Source organism: Pezoporus flaviventris, unplaced genomic scaffold, assembly GCF_033815535.1.
Source record: "Pezoporus flaviventris isolate CSIRO_AGI_PZ_B2104156 unplaced genomic scaffold, CSIRO_AGI_Pfla_v1 ptg000002l, whole genome shotgun sequence".
Classification (NCBI taxonomy): Eukaryota; Metazoa; Chordata; class Aves; order Psittaciformes; family Psittacidae; genus Pezoporus; species Pezoporus flaviventris.
The window spans coordinates 85,320,359-85,343,001 of record NW_026892550.1 but is presented as its reverse complement, the minus strand read 5'-3'; the positions used below and the strand labels follow the sequence as shown (position 1 = coordinate 85,343,001).

Genomic DNA, 22,643 nt, shown 5'->3' with positions numbered 1-22,643 from the left:
CACTCACCCTAATGTACCCCAGGATACCATCAGCCTTGTTGGCCACAAGGGCACGTTGCTGGCTAATAGTTAAATTGTCTATCAGGACTCCCAGGTCCCTCTCCACAGAGTTGCTTTCCATCAGGTCAGCCCATAATCTCTACTGGTGTGTGGGGTTATTCCTCCCCAGGTGCAGGACCCTACACTTGCCTTTGCTGAACTTTATTAGGTTCCTCTCCATTCAACTTTCTAGCCTGTCCATGTCTCACTAAATGGCAGCACAGCCTTCTGGTGTATCAGCCACTCCTCCTAGTTTTGCATCATCAGTAACCTTGCTGGCCACAACCCTCTGAGCTCTGCCATTCATTCAATTCTCAATCCACCTCATTGTCCACTTATCTAACCCACACTTCCTGAACTTGCCTATGAGGATGTTTATGGGAGACAGTGTCAAAAGCCTTGCTTAAGTCAAGGTAGACAACATCCACTGCTCTCCCCTCATCTACCCAGCCTGTCATTCCATCACAGAAGGCTATCAGACTGCTAAAGTATGATTCCCCCTTGGTGAATCTACGTTGACTACTCCTAAAAACCTTCTTTTTTTTCCACGCGCTTAGGGATGACATCCAGGATGAGCTGTTCCATCACCTTTTCAGGGATGGAGGTAAGGCTAACTGGTCTGTAGTTTCCTGGGTCCTCCCTCACCCTTTTTGAAGACTGAAGTGACACTGACTTTCCTCCAGTCCTCAGGCACCTCCCCTGTTCACAGTGAGCTCTCAAAGATGATGGAGAATGGCGTAGCAAAAACATGTTAGGTTCCTCAGCACTCATGTGTGCATTGCATTGGGGCCCATGTATTTGTGGGTGTCAAGTTTGCCTAAATGATCTCTAACCCAATCCTCCTCAACCAAAGGAATGTCTTCCTTCCTCCAGACTTTCTCTCTTGCCTCTAGGGTCTGAGATCCTGAGGTAGTAAAGCAGTATTACTACAGTCTTTACTTAGCAGTAAAGACTGAAGCAAAGAAGGCAGTAGGTAACTCTACCTTCTCTATCTTTCCTTACCAGGGCACCCACCTCATTCAGCAGCAGGCCCATGTTTTCCCTAGTCTTTCTTTTGCTACTGACGTACGTGAAGAAGACCTTTTTGTTATTCTTGGCATCCCTTGATAGATTTAATTCCAGATGGACCTTAGCCTTCCTCATCTCATCCCCGCATATGCTGACAATGTTCCTATATTCCTCCCAAGTGGTCTATCCCTCTTTTCACATTCTGTACACTTCCTTCTTCTCTTTGAGCTTTGCCAGAAGCAAAACTCATCCATGCAGGTCTCCCACCCTGTTAGCTTGATTTCTTACTCATAGGGATGCACCAATCTTAAGCTTGGAGGAAGTGATGCTTGAATAATAACCAGTGCTCTTGGACTCCCCTACCTTCTACAGCCATATCCCATGGGATCTCAGTTGTCCTTTTTAAAAAAACAAAACAAAACAAAAAACAACTAATGTAGAATATAGTTGCTTGTGCTTTTCTGTGTCTATGCATTTAGAAATGCTATCAACAGTAATCCTGTTAAGGTGCATGATCTTCACTGAAATGAAGTTCTTGTGTGCAAAAGTGAACAATTTAACAATGTACCTAAGTCCCACTATATAAGTAAACAACCAGGGTGATAAACTGATCAATGTAGCAAACTTTGACCCTATTATAATTCACGGCAAAGCTTTTAGTAAGTTCAGAGACAAAAAATTTGACTCATGGACTGCATGATACATTCATGGGCACAAAGACGGTCTGTAGAAAGGTTCAGAAATAGAAGAACTTAGGTTTTAGCCTTTTAATGCAGTCCTCACTCTCATTAAAACCAATTTGTGTTTAAGACCCTTCCTTTGTCAGTCTGTGTATGTACCTCCTGTTAGCTTCTGCTAGGGTTCTGAACATGTCTCAAAGATAAACAGACTGCTTAATTATTAGTTGGTGATGCATGACAGAATTTTGGGAACAAGAGTGTAAATGTGACACAAACAGTAAATGTGTTCATATTTTGAAATTTGGAAGTAGGCATCATTAGTTGCCTTCGCTGTAAGGAAAATAGGTACATACATTTCTACTGGTTGCAAGTCTATTTTCATGAGATGATTATTCAGATTTAGGTCCCTATGGGGGTTAAATGAGTTTTCAAATAGTACCACACAGTTCTGTGCCCTGACTAGTTATAGTCTAAACATTCTAGGATTTGTCAGAACATTTTGCAGAAATAACACAGAATTTTGACAATGCCAGTCTCAGAAAATGCATTGAACAGGGAATGATTTCTTTAGTAGCAGTTGATATTTCTGAAATACCTGCTATATCTGTGAAAAAGCTTTACAGAATAGAATTTCTGTTGGTGTTAAAGACTGTATACAACAGAGTCTATCACTTTCATAAGATTTTCAAAAATACATGTGTATGAATTCATATGCATAAATGCATGAGACTTCAAAATGCCAAGAAGCTGATTTTTAGAAGTACCATCCTGTGTTTCTTACAGCAATCTGTATGAAGTACAGAATCTCAGAATTTAACTCAGAATAATCTAGAATAAACATTTTATATTATTTCATCATTTACAGTTACTGATTGATGGTTATAACGGTTTCAAATGTTAAACTTTGCAGTTTATTAGAGATAGCTGTTAATTTTCAGGTAGCAGATAAAAAAAAGAAAAAAGTCAAAATCTGGGTTAAAAAAAAAAAAAGCCAGCAATACACAAGTTAACTTCTCATGCTTATGAAACCCAGACACCCTTGCAGCAGACTACAAGCAGTGCTGTTAAGCAAACTGCTGGCAGACTTGTTTCAATTATGTGTAATTAAGTATTGCAAGATAACACATATGCCATCGAAGTAGAAGCATTTTTCTTCACAAATATAAAAACGTATCCGAATTTCAGTAGTATATGAATAAATCAACAGCTGAAGGTTTGTTCGGCTATACAGCCAGTAACTGAAACAACCACTAGCAGTATATGCTGTACTGATTTTTAGATGTTCAAGCACATGCAGTACCTGAAACTCTTTAATCTATTAATAAAAACCCCACACAACTTTACAGAACTTGTTGGGGAAATAGACCAAACAATCGTCAGATTACTCTTAACTCTCTCATAAGTTAAAGAAACAGCCGAAGTCGACTATCCCGTAACTCTGCTACTGGAAAGTGTAGTGGAGATGGTGACTAGGTTCATGAAGTTATCTGACGGTAGCCCGTACTGAAAATTACACTGCCCAGGTCACCTAAGAAATAACGTTCCGAGAAGAGCGATCTGGAGCGGCGGGCACCGCACTCTGCTTCGTCCTCCGGCGCGGTGAGCGGCCGCGAAGCCCGTCCGGAAGCGCACCGCTGCCGCCTCTGCGCCGCGGGGCTCGGGGGTCCTGCCCTCCCGTGGAGAGGGGGCAGGACTCCGCACGCCGGCACGGCCACAACCCCGCGCACCGCTCCCCTCCCGTCCACTCCCCACCGCGCCACTCGTCCCCGCTCAGCCCGAAGCCACCTCCACCGGAGCCGTCCCTCCGGGAAGAGAGGCGAAGAAGGAAAAGTTTCCCTGGGGGCATAAAGAGCCCCCCCCCCTCCCGAGCCGAGCCCCCCCTCCCCGGCTGCCATTGGCCGAACCGCCTACCGCAGCCCGCCAGGCACAAAAGGCGTTGCTAAGTGGATGCTCATTTCCCCCCTCATTTTATTTTTTCCCCTCTCCCTCCCCCCTTTTTGCCTCCCCCCTCTCCCCCCTTCACTACTTCTTGGGCTCACTCGCGCCGTCGCGGCCGCCGCTCCGCCCCGCTCCGCTCCCCGCGGAAGGCTGCGCGGGTCGGGCGCGGAGCCGTCCCGCTCCGGCCATGGCCTAAAGCGGGCTGCCGGGGCAGAAGATGAGTTTCCCCGCGGAGGACGGCGTGGGCAGCCTCTGCCACAAAGCGCTGCAAATCATCTCGGAGCTGTGCCTGGGCGGGCAAGTGGAGCGGGAGAAGTGCGCCGGCATCTTCCCCCTGGAGACCGCCCGACAGGGCATCGGCGGCACAGGTACAGCTACCGGCCCCGCCGCCACCGGGCTCGTTCTGCCGCCGCCACAGGGCGGGCAGCGCCGGCGTGGGCGGCCGGAGAGAGCAACTTTTCCCTTCGCCTTCTCTGCGTGCGGAGGGGGCGGAGGGGGGTAGGCACACAGCCCGCTCTAAAATCATCTCTCTCGCAGCTCGCGGAGCTTCCCGTTAAGAAGCGCGGGGAGCGTCGGCACTGCCGCCGGGGTGGCGGCCAGTGCCCCAGGGGAGACGCGGGGCAGCGGGCGGGGGATCAACCATGGGGACGGGCAGCATGGGGACGGGCAGCACCGAGACGTGCCGAAGGGAGAGAAATCGCCGCCGACGTGCCAGCCCGTCCGTCTGCCGGAGCCGTGCCGCCGCGGAGACGTCTCCTTCCCCCCGCAGCCCGCGCGTTTGCGCCCCGCAGCTCCGCTCCAGCAAGGTTTTCCCCGCCGTGGGAGTTTCTCTTTCAGCAAAGCTCGGACTCGGGCTGTTGCCTGTGTGCGCGGGGCCGTACGTGCGGAAACCGGGGCAGAGCGCTGCGGTCGGTGTTCTTAGTACCGGTAATAAGGTGTTCTTATCGGTCGCCTTTCCCTGCGACATGGTTTGCGCCCGCTCCCATCTCACTCTTTTCCCCGGCCGTCCTCTTGTGTTCGTCGTCTCGCGCTGGCTCTCTCCCGAGCACGCGGAACTTGCGCGGAGGTGCGGCGGAGCCGACGGCTGGTAGACCCCGCAGCTTAGGACGCAGTCTGGTCCAGGAGCGCAGGTCGCCAAGCCGCGGCTCAGAGTAGCCCTGGCGGTGAAACTTGGCGGAGCCCCTGGTGCTTTCCGAGCCGGGTTTGGGTTGAGTCAGATCCACCCCGTTTGTGGCTGAGGGAGGCAGGAGGGCTTTAGGACAACCCGTGGGAGCCGGTAGAGTCGGGGCACCCCTCCGGTCAGGTCCAGGACTCCTCCTGGAAAATTGGGAAGAGGAGGAAACTCGGGGTAATTAAAAAAATTCTCGGGGTCGGAACCAGAATTTTGGCTCCTGCGGGTGGTACCTTTGGTCATTGGTTTCTGGATTGTCTGGTTCTTTTGAAACCGACTCTATGCTGTGTTTGCGTTACTCTGTAGAGTACTCTTATGTGACCTTTGCCTTTCAAAGGAGGGCTTTTGTGTCCTATTTTTAGGACAGGACTTGAACATTAGTCCAAGTTCTGTGCTTTATTTCTGCCAGACGGGATTGGTAACCTGTTCTGTCTGACCATAAATGAAAATGGACAGCTTGCATTATGGCCAACAAATACCAAGTGTACAGTGCAAGTTAAATAAATTAACACCAGGTCATGAAAAGCAGCAGGTCCTCAGCATGTGCCCCAGCTGTGCTGTAGCTGCTGCCACACCTGTTACTTTTTCTTCTCTTATAATGCCCACAGCAATGACTGCAAATTCCAGGTTACTTGTAGTATCTCAGAACAAAAAACCTGTTTGAAAGAGGAGGGGTTCTTCTTTCCCATCCTGGTACCCAGGTGGTTCTCCCAGGTCTTTGTGCTGGAGGCGAGCTCTGATTTTGTGACTAATGAAGGTAGGCATGTCCTGACCCCACACCTGGGGGGGTTGTGGGGGTTGTAGCAAGCTTCCACCCACATGGATTGTGGGTTTGTGCTTTGTAAAGCCAATTATTAAGTATATTTCAATTGCACCATGTGCTAGTTTCTTGGTCTGAATCATAGAAGGTTGCATGAAAATAAAATTACCCTACAGAGCCTGGAAAACTGTGCTCTGAAAAGATTAGTTGATGTGATTTTACAGAGTACTGCACAAACAGTCAGTATTAGGTGTCATATAGAAACAAAGCTGATGTACAAACTCGTAAGATATGGAGGCTACAAATATCTCCCCATGAGGTAAAACAAGGTTTGCTGTTTAGAAAATGTGAGCTTCAATACTTGCCTTGATAGTGCATTGTTTAGAGTAACAGGAGCTTCTTTTTAGACATGTCTTCAAAATCAACCATCTTCCTTTTTCATTTATAAACCTTAACTACCTTGAAGTTGCTGGATTGAAAAAAAAAAAAAAAAAGCCCAATAATTAAAAGACCAGGGGCTTGAACCGCTGGGTCCCACATCTCAGCTGAGTTCCTAAATCTCACTTTTTCCCCATAAAAGGAAGCTATCATTAGATTATGGGTGTCAACTTTATTGGCACACACGTTATATTAAACATTGTCTCATTAATAACGCTGGTAATGAGCATACATTAATATTTTGTATCTCCAGAGGAGGAACACACACACTGCCATCGCTGATAATTGACAAATATTTGAATATGGAAACACTTGGATATAAATATCACTTGCATTAATTTTATGAACTGAAACATTGTAAATTCAGCTTAGGCTGAGAAAAATGAGGTCACTGAAAGGTGAACCATGCCATATCTCTTTTCAAATGCATGTGGAATTCCTTATTATCTCTATGGATAATGTTAACCTTGTCCACAGTATTGAACATCCATAGTTCACTGAAGGTAAAAACACTAAGTGTTCTCCATCATTATTCTGAGAATGAAGTCATAAATGTGTTTTTCTGAAATACCCGTTTCACACATACAATAGTAGCATTTGGTTATCGTGAGGGTCCATATCATGTAGTCATATCCTCCTGTGGCTGCATAAATTCTGCACAGTTCTGGTGTCATGCAGCTATAGCTGTGTGGCAGAGAGGAGGAATGGCTAATTCAGCCCTATCAGTTTGTCGTACGTCCCAAAAGCACTTTCCTAATATATGCTCACACTGGGTGATAACACATCATGCAGCCAGTTCAGTTATTTGCTCCCTGAAGCTGCAGCTATAGCAGTGTTTTGGGAATTGGCTTTTGCAACCAGCACTGAAGTGTGTGGAGAAGAAACTGCTGCGGTAAGAGTAAGTAAACACCTGAGCTGTGAGTAAGTAGTTCTGGAAGATGTGGAGAAGATAAAAGATTGGATTGTGAGAGGGTTATTGCAAAATAATGGTTTATTATTGTATTCTGTTACATTATGGAGTCATAGCTAAACTTTCAGTAAAACCCCCAAAACTAAATAGTCCAGGAGACAGTATAAAGAGAAGAGAAAAGAAATAACACTAGTAGTTGACTAAATAGGGATAGCATATTCTTTCTTTAAGTGGTAGGTTCATTCAGTTTTCCACAACTCAGAAAGACGATACCTAAAAGTGTCACAAAGGTAGCATAGGTAAAAATCACTAATGAGATTTCACTGGGGGAAAGAAGTCTAAAAGATACAGAGACCCTTGGAAAGGGTCCTTTCCATACTTGGAAAAGAGAGTGCAAGAAAAATTTCAGAAAGGAAAAGAGTAGATGGTGAAAAGGAAAGCAGACCATTTCTATTTAATACGAGAATAAACATGCTCTGGAAGTCAAAACCATCAAAAAAGGCAACTAGAACTGCTGTGATATGGTTATGTTGGCGGGTGTGATGATTGCTTTCAGTTCAGCTAGACCATGAAAAGCAGCCAAGCTTCTCAGAGGAATCAGCTACTTGAGACAAAAAATGCACCACCCAATCACAGGGTCAAAGCAAAATATGAGACAACATTAACCTTGCAAACCAAGAAGTTTCACTGGCAAGAAGAGAGGCTGAGTACTGGGTTTTTTTTGACAGTGTAGTTGTCTAGGTATGAGAAACAAGCATAAAAAGGGTAACAGAATCAAACACAAATAATAGGGAGCCTGGGACGCAGAACAAAAAATGGAGACTATGGCTTTGAGAAGGCAGAGTACATCAAATCACCACCTTAGGACCCGCAATTACTGCTCACTGCTTGGGTCAAGAAGGGGTAATCATGTTCAGTGTAATGGATAATTAATTTATGGAAGTCACAGCAAAGAATCTTAGTGAGGTAAATAATTTTGTAGGTTTCGACCAGTTTTAGACAATTAGTGAAGATAGACATCTGCTGTTATATTTTCTGCCCTGGTAATTACAAGGGCTATTAATTCGCTCATCTCAGGAGAATGCTCAAGTGAAAAGATTAGGAAGCTCTTTACTTTTACGGTACCTTTATATAGTTAGACTTCTATGCGAGCTTTCTTCTGGAACATATAAAATTTTTAGCAAAATGCTGAATTAGATGTGCAACTGTTTTGTCTTTATTTTACACCTCCTTGATTTCCAGTAGATTTGGGAAAATGATTAAGAGGTTTGTCAACTAATAGGAAGAGTTCAGGTGGAAAATATATAGGAGCTGGATGTGCGAGATTGCTCCTGGTGAAATTTATCTTTAATCCAAGTAAATTATTTTCCAGAAGTGTCCAAAAGTCATGCATACAGCTTGGTTATATCTATATTTTGACTCAGGTTATCTGATTAATAAAAGATTCTAATTAATTTTTGCCAGTTAAGCATCCCTTCTCATTTTCAAAGGAACCAAGCACATCAAAGCCCCAGCTGGGAGCATTTCTGAAGGTTAAGCCAGTTGCAGGGAGTGTAGTGAGGGGAGCTTTGGCATCCTGCTCTAGGGACACGTTTAAAATTCATTGTGTGCCCTCTTCAAATGGTGGGCACGTTTGCTGTCTTTGCCCTTGTTTAGCCTGCTGCTCCTCCAGAACTTCACAATCTCATTTATGTGTTATAAGCATATCTGTGATGCTTATAACAGAGATGGGAAACCAGTTGTGCTCCTGCCAGGAGGGCATATTTAGCCATGTAGAGTGGGTAGAGAGTTATAGAGGGTGATAGTCTCTCTTGCTCTTTTGCTTGTCAGACAATGAATTTTTTAAGTTGACAGTGCCAAGATCATCAGCTTTTACAGGGTTATATGTTATTCATCTAAATATTTCACTCACAATTAGTTTATTAACATGAAAGTTTAACCTACCAAGTTTCTAGCCCTACTAATGATTAACAGTTTTCTACAGAAGTACAGAGGGAATAAGAAAACCCTGGAGCATCCTGCACATGGCTATTTGGTAATAAAGTCTTGCTTTTCCCTGAAGAGCAGTGTCTTGGGTCCTCTGGCTGTACCTGCCATGAGCCTCGTGTTGGCTGTCAGCTGCTTCCCTAGTAGCTCTCAACCTGCTGATGGCAGCTGGTGGTTTATGTTTAGTCCTGGTTCCTTTAAACAGGAGTGTGTGAAAGTACGCATTGCACACAGACACACAGGGTATAAGTTCTTCTCACTGTGCCAAAGCAAGCATAAAGGGGACCAGAAATGGCTTGAACGAATGTGAAGACTAGGACTGTCATACAGGAAAGGAAGATTATTCTTCATGAGAAAGTAACTGTTGTGTGAAACAGTTGAGCATTCCATTGCAGAGAAATGTGGTAAAATTAAATAATAAACATTTGAGCAGTTAACAGACTGATCAAATTATTTTTGGTACAGCTCATCACCTGGTCAGAACAAAGTTATTACCAGAAAGAAATACGGTTTAAGAGGAAAAAAGTGCAGGGTTATTGAAAAGTATGCTTTACAAAATCAGTGTTAACAAGCTGTGAAAACCAGAAATGCATCTAATTCAGCAGCATAAAGGCAGAACAGAGGGATAAACATACCACAGAGACCAGATTTATTTACAGTAAAATGTGAAGGCAGTCACAACAATGCAGAAGTGCTCAACATGCAGGCAGCAGCAAAAACAAGACACAGTAAAAACAAGAGCTGATGAAAGAATCTTCCCCCATGTGCATTTTGCAGAGAAATACCGATGAAAAACACAGAAACACTTATAACAGCTAGAAGACAAATCTGTGGTGATGAAGATAAAGTGACACTGTTTTTCTGGGTCTTACCATATGTGTGGGATGTTTCTTACATGATACTGAGTAAGAATAAACATAAGCATGACAATTCATAAATAACACTTGAGCTGCATGAACCTTGTTACAGCTATGATATGCTTATGAATAATAGCAGTCCTGGGGGCTTAGGATGTATTTTCATTTCATTTGCTTGTCTGAAAGAGGATAATGAGGGGTTCTTGCAGATACTTACAAAGGCATCCTCGCAAGTGTGAGAGCAGCATGGGACCAATCCCAAAGCTGTTTTTTTGCTTAAGGGAAGGCAAGGTGGGCAAATGTGGGTTGAGCAGAGTTGGGAGTACCTCCTGTTGAGGTTAAGTGAGAGTTAAAATGTAGAAAAGTAGGTAGGCCAGAAAAAGCCTTGGAATTGGAGACAAATAATTTACATTTGGTGTATTAGGAGAGGCAAATTTGCAGGCAAAACACGGTGACTCAGGCAAAAGTGAGTGCCATCTTCTCTAGCTACATACAGCACACAAAACATGTTCTGAGGCTCATGAATATACCTCTGTTCTGGGAAATTCCTTCTGATTGCTGGAAAGCAGAAGGTAGTGTGGTCCAGGAGAAGGCTAATAAGATGAGGGAATTGAGTGTGCTATCAGCAAGTTTGCTGATGACACTAAGCTGGGAGGAGTGGCTGACACGCCAGAAGGCTGTGCTGCCATCCAGCGAGACCTGGACAGGCTGGAGAGTTGGGCAGGGAATAACTTGATGAAATGTAACAAGGGAAAGTGTAGAGTCCTGCATCTGGGCAGGAACAGCCCCAGGGTTCAGTATAGGTTGGGAAACGACCCGTTAGAGAGCAGTGTAGGGTAGAGGGACCTGGGGGTCCTAGTGGACGACAGGATGACCATGAGCCAACACTGTGCCCTTGTGGCCAAGAAGGCCAATGGCATCCTGGGGTGTATTAGAAGGGGGGTGGTTAGTAGGTCGAGAGAGGTCCTCCTTCCTCTCTACTCTGCCCTGGTGAGACCCCATCTGGAATACTGTGTCCAGTTCTGGGCCCCTCAGTTCAAGAAGGACAGGGAGCTGCTGGAGAGAGTCCAGTGCAGGGCAACTAAGATGATGAAGGGAGTGGAGTATCTCCCTTATGAGGAAAGACTGAGGGAGCTGGGTCTCTATAGTTTAGAGAAGAGGAGACTGAGGGGTGACCTTATTAGTGTATATAAATATATAAAGGGGGAGTGTCACGAGGATGGAGCCAGGCTCTACTCAGTGGCAAACAATGATAGGACAAGGGGTAATAGGTACAAACTGGAACACAAGAGGTTCCACTTAAACTTGAGAAGAAACTTCTTCTCAGTGAGGGTGACGGAACACTGGAACAGGCTGCCCAGGGAGGTTGTGGAGTCTCCTTCCCTGGAGACATTCAAAACCTGCCTGGACACATTCCTGTGTAACCTTATCTAGGTGTTCCTGCTCCGGCAGGGGGATTGGACTAGATGATCTTTCGAGGTCCCTTCCAATCTCTAGCATACTGTGTGTACTCTGTGTGTGTAATAACCTTTTGGAAAATACCCTGTGTCTGCTGTATATCACGTAATCTAAAGTTCTGTACATGGACTTTGAAATGGCAGAAGAGGGTGTTCCATCTGTAGTTGCACAGATATAGATTATGAGATGGTTTAACAAGTAATATAACTTAGATAAAATTATTTTGACAAGAGATTAATAATTTCATGTGCTGTAATCATTACAGTGATACCTGATGTCATTTGATTCCCTTACTGTCAAGAAACATACTGCCATAGTGCTCTGTTAGCATTAAGAAATGACACATCAGCCAGTAGATGGTGATGACTTTTGAACATCAGACTGAATTAACAGCCTAGGAGGGACCACATTCATGATGGGGCTAGAGTAAAAAGATTTAAGTCAGATCTTCAAAGTATATTTCTTCATGAGAACGGGAAAGGAGATCACACATAGACTCTCAAGTGAAAGGCTATTTTTGCCATTTGAAATTTAAGTTGGGTGTTTTGACACATTCAAGTTATGAGAGAAAATAGAAGACTACACCTGCCACTTTGAGACATGCTAAAGTATTATATCACCATCTGCAGGGATTTGGATGAGACAGGTAATTGCAGAAGATCTGCTAATGCTGAGTAAAAATGAGCACCAGCAACTATTTATGTTCTTCAAATTTCCCTTAGGAAAACTGAACAGCAGAAATGGTCGGTTGGACTAACTAGTTTACATGCATGGGGATAAGGGAGATTTATTGGATGCAGACCTTTTATAATTGATAAAGCTCCTGCTTTCGTCCAAAGAAAATCAGAGACATATTAGTTTATCTGATTGAGCTTACTCCTGATATTCCAGACACAAGAGTTGCATTTAGAGTTGCCACTAGGGAATAGTTGAAGTTCTTTATGGCTGATGAACAAGAGAACAAATTAAAAATTAAAGGAAAATAAGTTTGAAAAAAGTTACAGACATTGTACTTTAAATATTTGAGAACCAAGATCAGATACAGACCAAGAGATGGGTGGAAAGACAATATAACCTCCTTTTTTCCCAGTTCCTTTCCTTTGCTGGCAAGAGTATGTTCTCTTTCACATGGTTCACATCAGACACGTGCCTGCCTCTTATATGCATGGGCAGAGACATCACAGCACTGTTTGTTCTCTCTCTTCATTCAAGATTATGGGTTGGTGGAGTGTGTTTTTCCAAAGTTAAGCATCAAGGGGTGTATGCTGTCAGGACAGTTACCAAATTGTAAATAAACTTGATTTGGTTTGGAAATGGAAATCTGCCAACATGGATGTTTGTGAATAGATTCATGGGCAGAATTTTTATAAGGCAAGTTTCAAACAACAAACTGTTGGAAGCCATAGTACAGAAACCATTGCTCAAAACATTCCCTAACATCCTTTTACATGCCTTTCTCAAATGAGAAATATAAGATTGTCCAAATTTCATATCTTGAAAGGGTAGTTTTAGATAGAAAACCTTGAAGGAACAGGATATTTTCTTTTAGTTAGGAAATGTTACCAAGACTATGAAGATGACTTAAGGACAGAATTCAGTAAAGGAAGATCACCTGGTGTGAAATGATAAATCCATTGAAGTTGCTGGAAGATTTCCCACTGATCAGAAGCGGGTATGTGAGAAGGAGGATTTTCTTCACATTTTCTTCACATGCTAAATTTACCCAGCATGAGAACAGGAATGGCAAAAGCATAATGCTGCATGTCCAGATGAGTATTCAGACACATGTCCTGTTCTGTGCAAGTGTGTAGCACTGAAGACAAGCTGCAACTAGCAGTTTGGAAAAAGAGTTGTCAAGCAACTGCTGGTAGTTCAAGATGATTTCTCTCTTCCTTTGCACCAGAGACCAGTGAGAACATTGCTTACAATGTTGCTAGTTAAGGTCCTCTCAGAGTATATCTCCTTCTGCCTTTAAAAACTTAGGCAATCTTTGAATTTGTCACCAGTTCTACATCCTCAAAAACCAACCAACCAACCAAAACAAACAAAACCTTACGTATGTGAAATGCAGCCCTGGTCTGATGATACACCCATCCTTCAGTACCCATTTTCCTTCCCAGACAGGTTTTCTTGAAAGGGATGTGAAGAAAATCCTAGTCTGCAGAACTGTTTCTTAGTGTTTTGTATTCTTAAACCAGGCTTCCGACAGATAATATGAGATGTATCTGATCTAACACACAAAGGGTCTGAAAAGCTCCATTTGACTGCTCTTCTGCAGATGATTTCAGTCTTTGCATAACATCAAATCTCTCACAATTGCTCAGTTGAGTGACTGTCAGAAGTGAGGAAATAAAGCAATATGCTTTTTATGTCTATTTATGTGGCATACTTACTGTTTTTTTAGCAATTATGGCAGTAATTAAATACTTTTTTGAAATTAACTCTTTTTTTTTCAAATTGCTGGCACCTATTTGTTGTATTATGATGTACAACATTTTCTTTATTAAGAAAATAGCAAAATTGAAGACTAATTTGTACAACTGTAGAATTAGCTCCTTTGCTCTACTTTTGACATTCGATATGTTTCATGTGATTATTTTAGGGCTATAAAACATACATTTTCTGTAAACATTGGGAGTGACGTAGAATTTGAAATAATTTAATGGAAATACAGAAAAAAGCTTAGAGAAAGTTGAAGTACTGGAGTAGGTGTTGAAAGGAGACACCAAGTTATTTGAAAGCTTGAAAAATGTCTTGCAGTGAAAAACCTAAAATAGAATTGGCTAGAAATGCTTTGATGGAATGTTTTTCAGCTGATAGTATCTATTCGTCAAATTGAAACTCTGCTGGAAAGGATCAGTTTTTGTATTTCTGGTTTTGAGATGTTTCCAGCAATTTCAGAGTTGTTAAAACATCCTCTTTCAACATTTTCTAAATAAAAAAAAAAAAAAAATACAATTTTCAGTTCTAAAAGCCTCCTCTCAAACTGTAAACTAATTATGGGAGCCATGTCTAGACTGAGCTGGAAATATTGCAAATGACCCAAAATTAAGTTGGTTTGGGTTTTGTTTTCCTTTTTTTATTTCTGATAGACCTTAGTTTTTAAGTGTTCTGCTTCTTGTCAGGCTTTGAAAATGGAAAAATAGTTTGTCTAGCTTGATTGACAATTCAGCTGGTTCAATTTATCAGAAAAGTTCCTTCAGTGGGCCACGCCTCTGTATAATATATTAAATTCACTTATGACCATATATTGGGTTTGTATGGCAAGATTTTGGTAGCAGTGGTCTACGAGTGTTGTTTCTGTGAGAAGATGCTAGAAGCTACCCCTGTGTCAGACAGAGGCAATGCCTGTCAGCTTCAAGACGGACCCGCTGCTGGCCAAGTCTGAGCCTGTCAGTGATGGTAGTAGTGCCTCTGGGATAACGTATTTAAGGGGAGAAAAACTAAAGAGTGAGAATATGTGAGACACAGCTCTGCAGATACCAGGGTCAGTGAAGGAAAGGAGGAGGTGCTTCATGTACTTGAGCAGGGATTGCCCTGCAGCCCCTGGTGCAGACCGTGGTGAGACAGTCTGTGCCCCTGCAGCACATGGAGCCCATAGAGATCTGTAGTGGAGCAGATGCCCACCTTCAGCCCTTGGAGGGCCCCATGCTGGAGCAGATGGATGCCCAAAGGAGACTGTGATCCTCTTGGGATTCCATATTGGAATAGGCTTCTGGCCCCATGGAGAGAGGAGCCCACACTGAAGCAGGTTTGCTGGCAGGACTTGTAACCCCTCAAGGGACCCATGCTGGAGCAGCCTGTTCCTGAAGGACTGCATGCTGTGGAAAGGACCGACACTGGAGCAGGTCTTGAAGAACTGCACCCTGTGGAAATTACTCACATTGGAGAAGTCAGTGAAGAACTGTCTCACACAGGAGTGACCCCATGCTGGAGCAGGGGCAGAGTGTAAGGAGTCTTCTCCTGAGGAGGAAGGAGTGCTGAAACAACATGAGATGAGCTGACTGCAACCCCCATTCCCTGACCCCTGCACTGCTGCAAGGGTGAGGGGAGTAGAGAAATAGGGAACGAAGTTGAGCCCAGGAAGAAAGGAGGGGTGGAGGGAAGGTGTTTTTAAGATTTGGTTTTATTTCTCATTATCCAGCTTGGATTGTTTGGTAATTTTCCCCAAAGTCAAGTCTGTTTTGCCCATGACAGTAAGTGAATGATCTCTCCCTGTCCTTATCTCGATGCATGAGCCTTTTGTTATATTTTCTATCCCCTGTCCAGCTGAGGATGTGGAGTGATAGGGAAGCTTTGGTAGGCATCTGTAGTCCAAGCAGGGTCAACCCACCACAGGCCGTTATCTGGCAGCAAGGCCAACTCTCTCCATACTTTTAAAGTCTGTCATCTGCTGAAACAGAAGGGCCACATCCAAACCACCTCTTAAGAATGATCATTGGCCTACTCTGATTCCTGATCCATGCCCAGGAACTGGCTGGGATTGTATAAACTGGCCCAGTTTAAAACTCTTTCAGGGACTAGTGTAGGCAATTGAATTTCAGGTCCTGGGTTTGTTTCTTGGTACAGTGTATTTTATTTGCATTTTGTATGGGCATGTCTTATGAAGCATATTATATCTTAATTTCTCAAAGACACAAAAGAAGCAAAGACTGTAAATTAGAACCACAAAAACACAAATCAGAAATACAGATTTGCAACAAAGTGATTAACCATTGAAACAAGCTGTAAACTCAACATCTCTTAATGCTTTTCTTGTCAAGATAGGACTGTCTGCTGCAAGCCAAGCAGAAATTACAGGGCTCAGGAAGGGTATGAGGGTAAACAGTAAATTAAACCAAATAGCCTAATAATCCCTAGTGGGGATAAATCATCTAGAAAGATCATATGCAAAAGTATCATTTGCTTCTTGTGTTACATCATTATTAGATATAATTATGCATCCATTCATTTTATGGAAACATCTTAAATCAGAATTTGCCATATGAATTTCCCATTAAGATGACATGCATATTCCAAAGGCTACATTGTGACATTTAACTACAGACAGAAAATGCGGACACCTTTCTCAAAACTGGCTGGAAACAGTCAAAGAGGCAGACTCATGCTCAAGGAAGGGCAGCAGCTTGTGCCAGACTCTTTAAATCAAGGAGCATATCCTCTGCCATTTCTCCCATGACACTATCCAGGACATATATGAAGTAAGGTTGAGCAGAACTGTATCTTTCAAGTCACCAGACTACAAACATTTTCTGTTTGCTTTTGCTATTCTCACTCATTTTCATGTAGAATGGACTGTAAATTCAGTGTTGGTTACTGAGAGATGCATCTGGATGTTATACATTAATAAAGAAAATGTTCCCAGATTTTCTACTGGAATCTTCATCTCTCAAAGGGACCTGTGAAGTACATACTGTAGAGCTAATACGTACCTAGAGGACTGTTTCTCTTCCTGTGACTCTCAACTATTCAATATGCTCAAACTCCTGTTGCACTTTTACACTGGTTCAGTTTAGTAGCCTGGAGGTATAGGTACAAAATATTAGCTGTTAAACTGTCAAAACTTGTAACAAGCCGCAGCCATTACTTGAGGGACTTCTACAGGGTTTACTGAATACTTTTAAAACATGTAAAAAGCTCCTTTCAAAAGGAAAGGGATTATTTTTTTAGTTATATTTTATAATGTTAAATGATACTGGAGAAATCAAACTGAAGCATGTCACATAGAATAAAACTCCTAATTAGGGCTCTACTGGCATTTCTGGTGTTCCACAATCTCCTAAAATGCAATTCTGTTCACAGAATTTCATTGGTATGAGAACTGTTCTCCTATCTTTGACCATGCAACTGGATATGCTAACAAATTGTGGCAGAAAAAGTCAAATACGGGGCAGCAGGGCCGAGCTAAGGATGCGGTATGATCTCTGTATAACTCAGGGCATTTTATCCTCTACACTAAAGCCAGCTGCATTTTCAGAGCAGAATTTTAGATGCACATGTATATGTGCTGTCTCGGTCTAACACAGTCTTGGTCCAGAGTTTAAGAATTAACCCTAGAAATCTATTATTTATGACAGACAATATCCTGTCCCTATTTGTGCCACTTAAACGTTAGGTTTTAACATGTCTCTGAAGCAGTTAGCACACAGAGCAAAAAACTGTCAAGTCCTGAAGAAATTTGTGTATCAGTCTGGCAGTTTAGAACTGCTGTTTCTTCATGTGCACTCATAGCAAATGTCGACTGAGGTTTTACTTTTTTTTACACAAGATGTGTTCCTGAGCAGACACCCTTTGACAAAAGTGGCTAGGAGTTGTTGAGAGCATTTGGATAGTCGCTTACTTCCTGAGAAGTCTGAGTGTGTAGCCAGTGGTACAGATACTGGCCCTTGGCCTGAACAAACAAATTAATGGGGTATTTATGAAATAGAATATTAGAGAATGATAACATTTTAAAGGTACAGGCTTAGATATCAAAAAGAAAAAAAAAAAAACACATATTAAATGGGACTTTAAAGGTCTATGCAAGATAATACCTCTATCTCCTTACCTGTGTCATTTTTAATTATTTTTTTTTTCTCTCCATGTTTGTCTGTCATGATGATCTTTGTTTCTAATTCCTTGCAGACATCTCAGTCAGTCTGTTAGCAGTAGTCGTCAGCTTCTGTGGGCTCGCCTTGCTGGTAGTCTCGCTTTTTGTCTTTTGGAAGTTGTGTTGGCCCTGCTGGAGAAGCAAACCTCTCACTTCCAATGCCAGTAATGCCCCCCAGAGCAACTCCAGTGCTCCTACGGAGGTTTTTGAGACCACTGAGAAAAAGGAAGTTAAAGAAAATGGGAAGCCTACAACAAAGGTACTTGAAGCTGCATTGAAAATTAGCCACACTTCTCCTGACATACCAGCAGAGGTCCAGAATGCACTGAAAGAGCATCTGATCAGACATGCACGCATGCAGAGGCAGATCACTGAGCCCACATCATCATCAAGGTGAGTCAGGGGCACTCGTGTTTGTAGCACATTTCCTGGGGAACAGGTAGAGCCAAAATGCTCTGCTGAAAATTTCCAGGATCCTGGATTATTTACTGGCTTCTTAGCACTGATGGGTGAAACAGCAGACACATGAAGGCAAAGCCACAGTGTCCTTTGAACAGAATATTGTGAAACATACAGTGTATCTTCAGTTGATCATTATTTTAACATATGAAGATCAAATCTACATCTTCTACTACTTTGTAAATGCATATGTTGCTGCTTTAAGCATTTCCATTTTAGGTTTTGTGTTTAGGGAAATCTATTTTGATGTGATTTTTTTAAAGTACCACAAGTCTAGCTTTTCAGAGATATTTTTATAGATGCAGCAGTTGCTTTTGCAAATGAAAGTTTCCTTCTCCACTAAATAAATGACGAGATTATTGTTGATGACACATTTCTTTAATGCATATTTTGCCACTTTTAAGGGAATTACAATCCCAGTCTAAGAATGTAGATGCTTATGGACTGATCTTAGAGCAGTACAGTTTCTATATAGATATTTAAATAAGTGACAAGCATGTAATGTTCCTGAAGTAATTTCTTTTGTATTGAAATGGAGTACAGAAAGTTTTATTTTGTCTTAGGTACTGCTTTATACTGAAAAGTATTGAAGACGTGCAGTGACCTATAGCTTCAAATGGTATTTTCTTCAAATACTGTCAGGAAATTTAATGTATTCAAAACAAACAGTGAACTGCAAAGATCACTTTCTACATAAAAAAAGAAACCCAGATTTTTTATAAACAAAGAAGGGGAAAATAAAGGCTAAAGGAGACCTGAAGTATTGCACAATGCTGTAAGTTAGAATACAAGCACTGTATAGGAAGCAGCTTTCCCTCAATAAACCATCTGATAAATGGACATATGCTACTAAAGGAAAGCAAACAAACAGCAAAAGGCTTACATTCACAATAATTGTTGGAGGCAAGACCAGAGAAGATGTGCTTTACATTTATCAGGCGCATATTTTGCTGGCCTTTTGTGAGTCCCTAAGACATGATTTTGCCAGCTCACTGTGCTCATTGTGGTGGTGAGTGCTGAAGTGCTTTTCCCAGCTATTCCAACAATGTGGAATAGCCAACAGGCAACCACAGGAGGCTCCCAAAAACAAAAGCACTCCAGTCAGGGGAGGTCTAGCTGACTTCCACAGCTGAACCATCTCCTGAATTATGAGACCGTACAGGTGGCTTTAAGCCACATTGCCCAGCTATGCCTGGCTCCAGCTACTGTATCCATCTGCTAAGGGAGAGAGCAGAGTATCCAAGGCATTCTGAGGAATGTTTCCAAGACACTGGGAGGACAACTTTGAAATTGTAACTGTTACACCAGACAAAGAGAGACCAAAACTGATAGAGCTTGGCATGACAAGGGTATTACACAACTCGCTGGTACCTAATAGGATATTAATTGGAAGAGTTTTATCCATTATGTACCAACAGGTAAATCTGTAGGTAATCAGACAGTCTGACTTTCTGAGCAGACAGAAGAAATAGCTGGCTGGCAAGAGGACTTGAATAGTCCCTGTGGTACTATAGGGAAAGTACGAAGTTTCAGGGACACGATCCAGAGCTACTTCAGGGTATGAAAATATTCCCAAAGACCTCTAGAGTGATTTGGACTGGGACCTAAATGTGTATAAAATATCTGTGAAGCAAAGGACAGTTTTATGAAATTAAAGCTCCCATCAATCCTACTCTTTTTGCATATGTTGGTAACTTTGTAAGGGAGCTTTCTCTTTTTACCTTCTCTAGATTATCAGGGTTAAATCTGTCCTTGTGAGGGACAGTTCCTTTGCTTTGAATAACCCTTATTGTCCCACCTTACCCAAATAATAGCAGTATATTTGGACACCAACTTCTTTTACAGTTTACTGAAAAACTCTGCACCCTTGCTCCAAAACATATTTAGAATAAGATCCGTTTTTAAAATTACTCAGAAGTGGTCCTTTCTATATTTGTAAAGGTATTTTTTTATACCTCTGCCTGACTTAAGGGAGTCTTAACCTTCTGATAGCCCATATTAATTATTGATGCCAAGAACATCATGTGTGAGATGAAGGATGGACTTTTAATCCAGCTTTCTGGATTTTAGTAAAAGAAATAGAATCATATTAACTCATTGTAATTGAAGCATAACAATTTTAAGAAGCCATTCAGAGCAATAATAAAAGGTGCCTGTTGATTTTTTTATAGACTGCACGTTTAACATGGAGGCATGTTAATGTAGGGAAACTATGTGTTTCTGATTAGTTATAACTATATAATTTTCATAGTTCCTGATAATATGAAAAGACTTGCTTGTTAAAAATAAAGACAACAAGCTCTTTAGTCCTTGATACCAATAAACCAGTAAACTACAATATAAGAAGTCCTGCACCAATGGTATTCATTTACAAACATTTCTGCCCTGTTACTGAGAAGCACTCTTCCCAGTACTTTGTGAAAGTATTCTCTGATATAGCTTATTGCTTCTATAATGTTCCTTTCTTCAAATTATGTATTTTCAAATGGCCTGCCTTTTGCTCTTTAGCATTAGGTGGGAGACGAGCTTGTCAAGTAAGTCAGTTCCCAAAGGCACAAAAGCAAAAGTGAGGTTCTTGGGGATGCTAAGGTTAAAGAAAAACAAGCACGTCTGTTGACTTTAGTGACTGCAAGAAGGAGAAAGCAGCCTCTGTTCTGTTTAAATACTGCAAGTGCTTCTGTCCATTCCTGGTTTTAGTCCAAAAGATTGGTCTAACGTCATCTAGGAAAGCTAGATTAGAGCCACACCTCATAAATCTCAAGTCATATGTCCTGGGTTCAGCTGAGGTTCAGCTGGGTTCCTGCTCCTGCTGAGCCCAGGACATTATATCATAAATTATCATCTTATCCTTCTCTTTTTTTTGTACATATGGCAGTCTTACCGAGTTAGAAATCAGCTTCATACTACCAGTATTCCACATATTAGAGATGTAAATACAGATTTACTGCCACTCAAAATGTATTTGTTCTAAATTATGGAAGGTATGTTTATTACAGGAGTGTTATCTGTAAGAACCAGTAGAGTTTAAAGTACCTGCTTTGCACATGTTAGTAGCTTCAAAGCATTTTCACAACCTGGTTGCCTGACATCCTTTTACTTTGTTATCACAGTCATTAATTCTTTTGTTACTGCAGAACAAAGGAAGATAAATATGTTGCCATGACAACAATGAAACATCTTAATAATTAAGAGACCAATTAGCTATCTTGGTGAAATGCTGTGACTCAGAACAGATACTAGGCGCTATGTAATTAGGACTTTGGCTTGCTAGAGCAAAAGTGCTGCTGTTTCCCACAGGGAACAGTCATATAGCTGCACTGTTTTACTCAGTGTCATCTTGAAACAATGACTACATTCACTGAAAGATCTTGCGTGCATAAAGTTTGAAAATTTGAAAGAAGGTTTGTACCTTACAAATCACGGATTTGGGTTTTATAGGTTGCATTTACAAGCATTAACCCAGATCTTTATAAATTCAAGAGACGTTGAGGAAAAGAGATTTTGTCAATTATCTGTTTTCACTGAAACTGGAAATGTCATACAGTCAGCTTCACTGTTTCCCCTGCATACACAGTTTTCTCCACTGCTTGTCTATGGCAGAGTTTGAACATGGTTATCTGGTTATCTCAGTACGAAAGCTGCAGGTGTGAGGAGTACTCAGGAAGGCCTGCCTGCACAGGTTTCATTAGCACAGATAGAAGTAGCAACAACACAGTCCCCCTGAAATTCATTATGAGTCAAAGATACTAGAGAGCTAGTGCCTAAGTTGCTGCATGCCCAAATACGTATTGCTACTACATTCTGGGTGGAGTTCAGTTCCTTCCCTGTGTTTCACACACATATGAGGCTGGGCTTTTTAGACAATAAGGGCACTAGGACAGACCTGTAACTCCCTGAGGACAGCATTGTACTTTTCTGAGTAAGGAATTTTCCACTCCTCACTCCATTCCATCATATACTATGAATTCAGGGAATTTTAACATTTGAAAATCTTTCAACTTGTCTGTCTGTAAATGAAAGGTAGAAGGTTAGGTGTTACAAGAGGAGTGTTTGAGATCAGGACAGATGGATTTTTTTGAGCCTCTTTAAATCTATACTATAATATTCTCCCTCCCCTAGTCTTGTATTATGCTAGGACTGCTCCCTGCACCAAGCAGTACTTTAACAGCTGAAAGGGGAAACATTCTTGTCTCTTATTTAATGGCTGCAGATTACCCTCTTGTATCTCTGCTCAGCTGAACTGTGGTAGTTTTGTGCTTCATGCCTTCTGCAACCACTTCACTTACAGCAAAAGTACAAATAATATCTATGAAATCAGTCCTGGTTGTTTTCAAATGGACAATTTGCATT

General features: G+C 42.0%; 1 protein-coding gene across 1 annotated transcript in view; it reads left to right on the top strand.

Moving 5' to 3' along the window:
• The first annotated feature begins 3,743 nt into the window (after positions 1-3,743).
• Positions 3,744-22,643, top strand: part of SYT10 (synaptotagmin 10) — a 36,256-nt gene continuing 17,356 nt past the window's right edge. The window contains exons 1-2 of the mRNA XM_061444880.1: positions 3,744-4,033; positions 17,870-18,227. Coding sequence (XP_061300864.1) covers positions 3,883-4,033; positions 17,870-18,227 — 509 coding nt within the window. The 5' untranslated portion in view covers positions 3,744-3,882. The remainder of the gene's footprint in view (positions 4,034-17,869; positions 18,228-22,643) is intronic.